The sequence below is a fragment of the Lynx canadensis genome, chromosome A2 (genome assembly GCF_007474595.2).
Source record: "Lynx canadensis isolate LIC74 chromosome A2, mLynCan4.pri.v2, whole genome shotgun sequence".
In the NCBI taxonomy this organism is placed as follows: domain Eukaryota; kingdom Metazoa; phylum Chordata; class Mammalia; order Carnivora; family Felidae; genus Lynx; species Lynx canadensis.
The window spans coordinates 14,533,859-14,544,666 of record NC_044304.2 but is presented as its reverse complement, the minus strand read 5'-3'; the positions used below and the strand labels follow the sequence as shown (position 1 = coordinate 14,544,666).

Below are 10,808 nucleotides of genomic sequence, written 5' to 3'. Positions count from 1 at the left end.
CTCAGGCACTAGGGGGGGAGTTTGGGGATCAATGGCATTTTCTGTTTTTCAGTAATATGTAAAAAACAGCATGCCTTTCTCTCATGATGTCATAGATGGGAGGAAGTTCAATCCGAATCATTGCAAATAGTAGCTCGGGTCACACTCATTGGGGTCCCATGCCACACAAGTGCCATCACCATCTCATGTAACAGCCCAGCTTTGCATCTGGCTCTGCCCTTGTACTGACACTATCCTTCCTTTCAAAGGGCACTCATTGCAACTCAGGAATTGTGGAGTAGGCAGCACGAGAGCAGAGTCATGGTCAGTGGGAAATTTCCTACCTTCACAACAGCCAAAAACTTGAGAAAGCAAAAGTCATAAACATGATGTCTTTGTTTCCAGCTAGAAAATCCACTGAGTGCAGGGTATGGGTGCATTTTTATAACTTTGACAAGCTGCACATGGGGACCTACAGCCAGGGGACCCAGTCCCAGGCTTCTTGGATAACAACCTCTGCCTCCCTGCTGCTTATCAGTGAGGGGCTCACAGCCCTTTACCATCTTCACCCCTTTGCTGTCCTCAGCGAAGGACGCACAGCCCAAGGAAAGCCCTGGGATCAAAAGCAGGGAAACAGTGGGGACCAGTTGTGAATGCCTGTGAGCATCACACGGGCCCTGAGCACAGATGAAGGTGTATGCAAGTGTAGGGGTGCCAGACCACACCAGGAAAGGGGGCTATTGTGATCATTTGGAGTCCCTGAGACAATTTGAGGCCACCCGATGGTGACTGGTCTTGGGATTTGTTCGTTGGGAATGATTCTTGGGGTGCTTAGGGTGGGGGTCTATGATCACCATGCCTGAGGGAGGTGCTAGGGGTGCTTCTGGCTGCACTGTAATCGACTTCAAGAGTCTGATGCAGCTTTCAAGGTGACACCAGGTGCCCCAGACCAGAGGTCTCCAGCCCCTCCAGCATTGGGAGACCGGATCCCGCTGGAATAGGTCCTCTCCACCAGGGGGCTCCAAGGCTCTGCGGAGCCTGGATGGGTTCAGGGGTCCAAGGCCCCTGGGCAGGGAAGTCACTGAGTCGTGGAGTGTGGAAGATTCAGGGGCAGGAGCCCGGGACCAGAGAGTGTGCTGGAGCTTTGGCGCCGTGCAAAGATCACGCGAGGAGAACCCTGGCCGGGATGGAATCATGGGGTGCCCAGCCCTGGCCCCACACATCTCCCGCATCTCGGGCAGGGGGCGCAGGGGACGCGGTACACACTTCAGGGCCTCGGGGGCGTGGCCGAGCGGCTGAGGTGTAGTCGTGGGCGGAGCCTCTGATGAGCAGGGGCGTGTTCGCTCGCGGGCGTAGCCTCCGCTGGGCGGGGCTACGCAGAACCCGGGCGGCGGCGGCCGGGGCAGGAAATCGGGGCTGAGCCCCGCCAGCGCGAGATCCCATCTCAGACCCGGTCCCCGCTGAGCGATCCTCTGGTCTTGTCATGGACGCAGCAGAGCCGGGTAGGCGGTCCGGGGTATGGGATCCGAGAGAGACCTCCCCCAACTGTACCCCACCTCCTAAACTGAGGCGCTTCGCCTGTCCTTTTCCGTCCAGAGACCCGGGAAAGGAGTCAGGAATGGGAAGGACACGGGAATCCTCTATTGTGGGGACCCCCAAGCCTAGAGGGGCCCAGAACACCATTCCCTGACCCCCTCCCCCTTTGGAGTCTTCACCCCGGATGCCTGGGGGAGGGAGCCCAGGAAGGGGAAGTGGCCGCTTCTGCTTCTGATATTTGTGATGGGGGGCAGGGGGAGGGCGACGCAGCAGGATCCCTACTGAGGAGGGGCCATTGCTGATCTGGGCCCCTTAGAAGGGGGACTGTGGCAGAAATGTGGCAAGGTCCGACTTGTATTTCCGGCTCCCTTTGTGTCTCTGCTGTGCACGTTGAGTGTCACACGGTCTTTATGTTCCTCTGGTTTCAGTCTGCCTGTATGTGTTTGTGCCACAGGCTCTGTGCCGGCCTCTCCCACGTGTATTTCCATCTGTCTGGCCTGAGGTCCATGTGGTTCCATTGTCAAGCTGGCTCTCTCCCCAGGGACAGTGCTGCTGCATCTGGGGCATCTGTTTTGCCGCTTTGCTTCTGGGCCCATATGTGTGTGTGGGTGTCTGTTCCTCTGAGCAGCTGCCCCTGTGTTGGGTTGTGCCTGATCCATCTGCCTGCCCTGAGCTGGCTTCACCCCAGGCCACACTGCCTCCATCCTGACTCTGACACCCACCCCCATCCCCCCCCTCCCCAAGGATCAGAACACTCTCTTTCTGTCTCCTCCCCTTCCTCCCCCCACCCCTTCAAAACAACCGGCTAAGGGCCTACCCTAGGTGTAAGTGCTGTGAGTGGAGGGAGGCCTCCATTGGCCCATGTGTGACACTCCCCTCCCCCAGGGCTACCCCCAGCTCCAGAGAGCAGGAAGAGGTACAGTGACATCTTCCGGAGCCTGGACAACCTCGAGATCTCACTGGGGAACGTGTGAGTCTGAGCCTGGGCCACCCCCAAATCCCTAATCGTTTAGGTGCCTCACTAGGAACTTACAACGTCTGGATCCACTTACCTAATAACCTGAGAAGTCTTAAATGGGTCCCTCCAAAACACCTGAAAAATCCCAAAATCCAACCCCCCAGATCCACTGGAAATCCACAAAATGGTCCTAGGACCCCTCCCCATGTATTCTTCTTGTAACCCCTTAAAACGTTTGAGATCCTTATAATCCCACCCTATGAACCCCAGATTTACCTGGGACCTTTCAAACTCTCTCAAGTCCCATGACAAAAAGTCACCTAATTTCCCCCAAAACCACTCAGACCTCCCACGTACAAGAGATGTCACAGAGGTAATGTCCAGGACCATCATTCAAACTGCCCTGGGGGCCCCCAGCACCCCTAGGCAGGACAGACTGGGTGGAGGGTGGCATCTTGACACCCTTACCTCCCAGGACCCTTGAGATGCTGCCTGGAGACCCCGTGCTTTCAGGAGACCCAGAGTCTGACAAGACCCCCACAGCCACTGAGGTGAAGGGCGGGACCAATGAGGCAGGGAGGAGGGGGCCTCCAGGAGGAGGGGCTCTAGGGGGTTGAGGCCCCTGCCCTGCTTGCTCCTGAATGCTGTCTCCCTACCTCTCAGACCAGTGAAACCAGCCTTTGGAGTGGCCTCTCCCTGGAGGGTCCGGCACCCCTTACAGGTAGGGGGCTTTGAGGCCAGGGGAGTGGGGGCAGAAAGGGCTCCTTCCCTCAGCAAGTCGTCACCGACTGCCTGTTCCACGTGCCAGGGAAACAACAGTACGCGACAGAGCTGAGCCCCTGCCCTCAGGGATCCGTCAGTCTGGGTGGAGAGTCAGTATAAAATTGCAACCTGGACAAGATCATAAAAGGGTGTTTGGGGAAAGCCACAGGGTATAGAATAGTGGTCACTGGTCTGGCCTTGGGGCTCAGGGAAAGCTTCCACAGCAGCCTCGGGGGTCAGAGGTCAGAGGTCCACTCTCCTGCTCCAGGGGAAGAATTGGACCTGCGGCTCATTCGGACCAAGGGGGGTGTGGATGCAGCTCTGGAGTATGCCAAGACCTGGAGCCGCTATGCCAAGGAGCTGCTGGCCTGGACCGAGAAGAGAGCCAGCCTTGGTGAGGGTCCCTTCTACCCTGCCCCAGACCCCAGGCAGTGCCCACACCCTGCCCAACTCAGACCCCGGCTGTCTCCCCCTGCAGAGCTAGAGTTTACCAAAAGCATCATGAAGATCGCCGAGGCTGGCAAGGTGGCAATCCACCAGCAGGTAGCTGTGACCAGATCCCCCCGCCCCGATCCCCTAGATCCTCGGCGTCCCCCAACACCTACTCTCCCACCCCAGAGCCATATGCCACTGCAGTACATCTACACCCTGTTTCTGGAACATGACCTCAGCCTGGGAGCCCTGGCCATGGAAACAGTGGCCCAGCAGAAAAGAAATTTCTCCCAGGTGAGGGGGCCCTGCCGCACGCCTTAGTCCATCCCCACCTCCCCAGGAGGAAGGCAAGGTTACCATCCAGGCTGTTTTGCTGATGAGGAAGCTCAGGCCCAGGGATGCTGAGGAACTTGCCCAAGGTCACCCAGCAGAGATTCAAACCAGGCTTCCTGTACAATTGCAAAAGTGTGCTTTTGCGTGTTTGCAGGGCTTGGGGGGAAAAGTGCCGAGTGTTCACAGGCAGAGAGCTTTGGCATCTCTGGGGCCAGGCTTTAGCAAGGATGAGGTGGGGACACTGCAGGGAGAGGGGGTGGGGAGCGTGCAGACCCAGAAAAGGGTCCAGAGGATGAAAGGCACGCGGTAGCAGGAAGCAGAAAGACTGGGTGGCCCTGAGGCAGCACTCCCATCTGTCCCCCTTGCCAGCCCCTGGCAGCCAAACGAACTGAGATCGAGAAGTGGCGGAAGGAGTTTAAGGAGCAGTGGCTGAAAGAGCAGAAGCGGATGGTGAGGACTGGCAGGGTGGGTACCAGCGTGCGGCTGGTGGATGAGAGGAAGGGTGCTGATCTATCCCCTTCTGTCCCTGTCCCCGCCCCCCACGACCCCAGAATGAGGCGGTGCAGGCACTGCGGAGGGCCCAGCAACAGTACCTGCAGCGCAGCGAGGACCTGTGGGTTCGCTCCCAGGCATCCCCTGAGGACCCGGCACCCCAGGCCTCGCCAGGACCCAGCAAACAGCAGGAGCGGCGGCGGCGATCACGAGAGGAGGCTCAGGCCAAGGTGGGGACCTGGCCCCGCCCCCCCCCAGCACTTCGGTGTGCCCCACCCCACACTCCATCCCACCGGTGCCCCGGCCTCGGTTTCCCCAGGCGCAGGAGGCCTTGGCACTGTACCAGGCCTGTGTCCGTGAGGCCAACGCACGGCAGCAGGACCTGGAGGCCGCCAAGCAGCGGATCGTGTCGCATGTGCGCAAGCTGGTGCTGCAGGGGGATGAAGTGCTGAGGCGGGTGAGGCCTTTTCCCACTGCCGCCCCCCAGCTGAGGGCCCCCTGCCCCTAACCCTTCTCCCGGGCGCCAGAACTCCTCCCTAGACAGCCAGTTTCCACCCTCAGTCCCTAAGGGCACCTCGGCCTCTCGAGTTCTGCCCACCCCCCACCCCCACCCTTACCCCACTCCATCCAGGCCAGGCTCTGATCACACCCTCCTCCCTAAGCTGCTCCCAAACCCTGACCATGCTGGTGTCTCTAAAGTTCAGGCTCTGCTCCTCTCTCACTGTAGTCTGCTCCCCACAGGTGACCCTGGGACTGTTAGGGCTTCGAGGGGCACAAGCAGAGCGTGGTCCCCGTGCCTTCTCTGCCCTGGCTGAGTGCTGTGAGCCCTTTGAGCCTGGCCAGCGCTACCAGGAGTATGTGAGGGCGCTGCGGCCCGAGGCCCCACCACCCCCGCCGCCTGCCTTCTCCTTCCAGGAGTTCGTGCCCACTGCACACAGGTGGGCCCCCTGGGAGCAGGGTCAGGAATGAGATCCAGAGACACAGTTTCAGGCTGTTGGAGCCACCAGGCTGAGTACTCAGGGTCAGGAAACTCAATGAGGTTTTGAGTTCTTGGATTAATACCGAGGCTCTTATTTTGGGGGAGGGGTCCCAGTCCCGGGAGAGTCCGAACTTCAGGGTCACTGTACTGGGTGCTCACTGGTGTCAAGGCTTGCAGCAGACCCAAGTGCTTGGATTTGGGTCCTAAATGCAATGCCTAGGTGATGTCATCCCAGGGCAGTTTCCTGGTTATCAGAGCCCTCACGCTTCTCCTTTCAGCTCCCCTCTGGACACAAGAAAGAAGCTCTCTGGCCCCCTACCCCCACGGCTGGATGAGAGTGCGGCTGAGGCAGGCCCTTGGGATGATGTAGGCACAGGCTGCCAGGGTGAGTGCAGTGAGGGGTGGGCAGGAGTGGTGCTGGGGCAAGGGTCCATCCTAATTGACCTGTTCCCTTCTAGGGACTCCAGGCCCCACTCCAAGCAGCGACGTGGACAGCGTGGGTGGTAGCAGTGAGTCTCGGTCCCTGGACTCTCCCACTTCCAGCCCAGGTGGGGCCAGGACCTGACCGTAACCCATTCCCTACGTCTAACCGCCCTCCAGACCCTGGCCAGGCTCTGACCCTCAGTCTCTAACCTATCACTTGACCTCTGACCTACCTGCACTCCTGACCTATCTCCTATATCCTCTGATTCATTCTCTTGAGCTGATTTCTGAACCGCCCCCCAGATCGCTGACCCATTTCTGCAACCCCTAACCTCTGCCTTGAACTCCCTCCTGATCTCTAACCGTTACCCCAAGGGCATCTGTGGGTGGTTCTGGAAAGCCTAAAAACCAGGCATATCTCCTTAGCCCTGGCGCTTCCTAATGACCCCTGTGACCCCCAACCTCTGTGACCCTATGACTCCAGGCCCCGGCACAAGGCGGTTGGTGAAGGTGTCATCCACAGGCACCGAGTCCTCAGATGACTTTGAGGAGCGAGACCCTGGTGAGGCTGGAAGCAGGTGGGGCATGGCAGGGGGTGGACCAGGCACCCCTGACCCTGTATCCCCACAGACCTGGGAGATGGGCTGGAGAACGGCTCAGGAAGCCCCTTCAGGAAGTGGACACTATCTGGCGCAGCCCAGACCCACCGACTGCGGCGGCTACGGGGCCCAGCCAAGTGCCGCGAGTGTGAAGCCTTCATGGTCAGCGGGATTGAGTGTGAGGAGGTGCGGCCTGGGCCCATGAGCCAGTGACCTGTTATGACCCCAGTGACCTCCCTGACCCCAGGCACCTGACCTGAAATCCCTATGACCTTTCTGCCCTTGGGACCTGCCCTGACCTAAAGATGTCCTATGAGCCCCCTGCCCCCTGAGGATCCCTACGACCTTCTCTTCCCCTGCTGACCTCTGATGACCTCCTTGACCCTATAACCTTCCCTTCAGTGCTTTCTGACCTGCCACAAGCGGTGCCTGGAGACTCTACTGATCCTCTGTGGACATAAGCGACTCCCCGCCCGGACCGCCCTCTTTGGAGTCGACTTCCTGCAGCTGCCCAGGGACTTCCCGGAGGAGGTGCCCTTTGTGATCACCAGGTGCACGGCCGAGATAGAACAGCGTGCCCTGGGTGTGCAGGTGCCGCCTTGACTCTTGACCATCCCCAATAGTGACCTGGTCCTCTTGATGGCTGTATCGTAAGCCAGATGTCCATTTCCTGCCTTGCCCTGCAGGGCATTTATCGGATCAGCGGGTCCCGGGTCCGCGTGGAGCGGCTATGCCAGGCTTTCGAGAATGGCCGAGGGTTGGTGGACATGTCAGGAAACTCCCCTCACGATGTCTCGAGTGTCCTCAAGCGATTCCTCCAGGAGGTGGGTATTCAGTGGCTCAGGGGTAGGGGCCGGGCGGGCTCAGGCTGAGGACCCTCTGCAGCCCACCCACACCCATGTCCCTCCCACCATTCCACCCTCAGCTCACTGACCCCGTGGTCCCCTTCCACCTCTACGACGCCTTCATCTCTCTGGCTAAGACCCTGCATGCAGACCCTGGGCACGACCCTGGGACCCCCAGCCCCAGCCCTGAGGTTATCTGCTCGCTGAAGACCCTCTTGGTGCAGCTGCCTGACTCTAACTACAGCACCCTGCGGCACCTGGTGGCCCATCTGTTCAGGTGTGCACTGTCCCTGACCTTGAAATGTGATTTCTGACCTAAGGCACGGATCTGTGACCCTGTCCCTGGACATATGACTACTCATCTCTGGGACTGACCCCTGCCACTGACTTCTGACCTTTGCATGTGTTTTCTGAGCTCTGAATCTTAATAGATGACTCCAGACTTTGGGTGCTGACCCCTGATCTCCATTGCCAGGCATGTAGCTGCTGGTCTCAATGACCGGGACCACTTACCCAGGACTTGGGCAAGTGGCCGCTAGCCTGGCCTACAGCTCCTCCCTGATGACCAATGACCACGCATGCCATGCCCTGACCCTTTTCCTCATACTGTCCCCAGGGTGGCTGCACAGTTTGAGGAAAACAAGATGTCTGCCAACAACCTGGGCATTGTGTTTGGGCCAACGCTGCTGCGGCCACCAGACGGTCCAGGGGCAGCTGGTGCTGGCCCTGTCACCTGCCTACTAGACTCTGGGCACCAGGCTCAGCTCATTGAGTTCCTCATTGTTAACTACGAGCAAATCTTTGGGATGGACGACCTCCCCGTGGCCACTGAGCCTCCACCCCAAGACCCCAGTCCAGCTCCTGGGGCTCTCACAATCAACCCCCAGCCACCACCCTCATACCCTACCTCAGATCCCCTGCCCTCAGTCCTAACCTCGGACCCCAACCCAGACCCTGATCCCCACAGTACCTCGGAGAAGCATCCTGAAGCTACGCCTCCTGAGGTAGGAACCCACTGGGCCCACAGACGGGTAGGCCTTCTCTGCATTTAAGCGTCTCACTCTCCTGTCTCCCTTCCTTCCTTTGCCTTTAAAATTTCCTCTTTCATCCCCTTTCTCCCTTCCTTATTTACCTTGTGCTCATTCTGGAAGGAAAAGAGAGGAATGGAACGGGGGGGTAATAAGGGAGGAACAACAAGGTATAGCTCTGCAGTTACTAACAAGGGTGATCATTTACTCCTTCAACGGAACATTTATTGAACACCTAGTGTGTACCGAGCATTGTTGTAGCAGGCATTACACATACATCAGTGAGTAAATTATTGAGAGACCCCATCCTTTTGGTGACTGCACTCTAGTGGGGGAAGAGACCAACAATAAAAAAAAAAAATAGGATAGATACAAAGTCAGTTTATAGGACATTACAAGGTGACAAGTACTATGGAGAAAAGAAAGGGTAGCATAAAGTAAGGGACACTGGGGGCACCAAGGAGAGGTGGAGGGCAGCTTGTAGCAGTAAATAGGATTCTGTGGGCTGGTCCCATGGAGAAGGTGGATTCGAGCAAGGACTGGAACAATGTGGGAACGGTGTTCCAAAGAGAGCAGCCGGTGCAAAGGCCCCAAGGTAAGAACATTCCTGGTGTATTTAGGGCACAGCCCCAAGCCGTAATGAATTACTGAGGAGAAGGTGCTAGAAAGTGAAGCCAAAGAGGGGTCTTAATGCCTTTAATGCCCTTAATGCCACGCAGACCGTGCACCTACTATGCATGGGCACTGCATAAGCATCCTATCATCCTCACCACGGCTGTGAGAGGTAGACACTGTTAGTGAAAACTATTTACAGATGAGACTCCTACAGGGGGCTTCCCTGTCCCTCGGGTCCTGATACACATTATCATTCCTTAGAACATGGACCTCCCCCCGACAAGCAGCCCGGAACTGGCGAAGGAGCAGTCAGTGAGTTCTGGGTCTCTGAGAAATGGAATGGTTCAGAAAGTGCTTGGGACATGTGGAAAGAACTCCAGCAGCTATTAGTATTTAACTAAAGGATGAACTGAAGGATACACAGACCAACTAAAAAGCAGGTGCAAGGTTGCAGAGAAGGAGGGAGACAGGTAGTTCCCCTGGTCCTAATGTGGACGTGGCTGAGTCACTCCCTGGGCTGGCCCTCTGCTGAGCAAGGGCATTCCTGCCTTCATGGAGCCCCCAGTCGAAATTAATAACATTGCTCTGCACGAGGGGACAAGCAGTACACTGTTAAGGGCATCGTCTCCCCAGATACCCAAACTGCCAAAGATCTTTTGCATGTGGAACAAACCCTCAGGTTTCCCAAGAGTCTCAAAGAACTGGAATTTTATTGTTGGGGTTTTGGTCTTCGGTTTGTTCCTGTAGATTCCAGTTCCACAGAGTGACGACAGAGAAGTGGCTGATGACACCAAAGAGGAAGGAGAGGAAGGTGAGTAAGTAGGGGGGAGCCCAGGAGTTATAGGGATATCCTTGCTTGGGGTGGCTTAGCTGAGAGATGACTCCCAGGAGATACCCTGAGGACTTAGGGATGCTCAGCACTGACCACCCCAACCCACAGTGTCCAGCCAAGGTCCAGAGGACTCACTCCTGGGAACACAATCCCGTGGTCACTTCAGCCGCCAGCCAGTGAAATATCCCCGGGGCGGCGTTCGGCCAGTCACCCACCAGCTGTCCAGCTTGGCCCTGGTGGCTTCCAAATTGTGCGAGGAGACCCCTGTGACATCAGTGCCCCGAGGAAGCTTGCGGAGGAGGGGACCTGGCCCTACAGCCTCCTCCCCTGAGGGCAGCCCTCTGCGCCGCACCCCGCTGCCCAAGCATTTTGAGATCACCCAAGAGACAGCCCGGCTACTCTCCAAGCTACACAGCGAGGCTGTGCCCAAGGCCACCTGCTGCCCAGACTCCCAACCTGAGGAAGTCGAGGACCATCTCTGACCATCCCAGCATTCTGACCAAGGGGGAAAGGACTCAGAAGGTGTTTGTTCAGCTGGGGTGTCTGGAGAGTTCCTGTAAGGAAAGACTACATGGCCTCAGGTACTAAAACCCTTTTGGAGGCAATATATCAGGATCCCTCAACTGGACACCGGTCACTGCCAAGCATCAGGGCCACTCAGGTTCAGAGAGGTTAGTCAGGGTCAATGCTCAGGGTCAATATAGGTCATGGGATTCTTGACATCCACTCTAGTCTCTGACCCCTAGGACAGGGGTGCCTTTTGCTACTTTGGTTGTGGCCACTCCCCTACCTCTGCCTGTCTTCTTAGCTGACCTCAGGTGACCAGCACTTGGGAGTGGGCAGCCCAAACTCAACATCCAGGTGGTACCTGGGGTGTGATGGCCTCAGAATAAACTGTGTCCTTTATACCCTTGAATGTCTTTCTTTGCCAGGGGAGGGTGATGGGAGAGATGGGTGAGGGTAGCATCCTTTGGCCCCATTTACCCACCAGAGAC

The 10,808-nt window shown here is 57.5% G+C and overlaps 1 protein-coding gene across 5 annotated transcripts; it reads left to right on the top strand.

Moving 5' to 3' along the window:
* Positions 1-1,357: 1,357 nt before the first annotated feature.
* LOC115507190 (GEM interacting protein) lies at positions 1,358-10,721 on the top strand. 5 transcript variants are annotated; one of them, XM_030305425.1, is made up of 22 exons: positions 1,358-1,481; positions 2,401-2,485; positions 2,949-3,024; positions 3,137-3,194; positions 3,504-3,629; positions 3,714-3,778; positions 3,854-3,961; positions 4,370-4,450; positions 4,552-4,722; positions 4,812-4,949; positions 5,234-5,430; positions 5,750-5,856; positions 5,930-6,019; positions 6,379-6,456; positions 6,525-6,679; positions 6,896-7,084; positions 7,180-7,317; positions 7,419-7,615; positions 7,955-8,342; positions 9,243-9,293; positions 9,729-9,792; positions 9,922-10,721. In XM_030305425.1, exons 1-22 carry the CDS (start codon positions 1,463-1,465, stop codon positions 10,293-10,295), a joined length of 2,955 nt encoding a protein of 984 aa, XP_030161285.1. In that variant the 5' UTR covers positions 1,358-1,462; the 3' UTR covers positions 10,296-10,721. The 5 variants fall into 5 exon arrangements, with proteins under 5 accessions (XP_030161285.1, XP_030161312.1, XP_030161304.1 ...); XM_030305452.1 differs by lacking the exon at positions 2,949-3,024 and having other exon boundaries at positions 2,401-2,483; XM_030305444.1 differs by lacking the exon at positions 6,379-6,456.
* Positions 10,722-10,808: the final 87 nt, after the last annotated feature.

What these genes read in the sequence shown, in the direction of transcription:
- LOC115507190 (XM_030305425.1), top strand. An exon ending in TGAAAGAGCAGAAGCGGATG is followed by an intron (nt 4,451 to 4,551) that starts GTGAGGACTGGC and finishes CCACGACCCCAG; the next exon opens with AATGAGGCGGTGCAGGCACT. An exon ending in CTGAAGCTACGCCTCCTGAG is followed by an intron (nt 8,343 to 9,242) that starts GTAGGAACCCAC and finishes ATCATTCCTTAG; the next exon opens with AACATGGACCTCCCCCCGAC.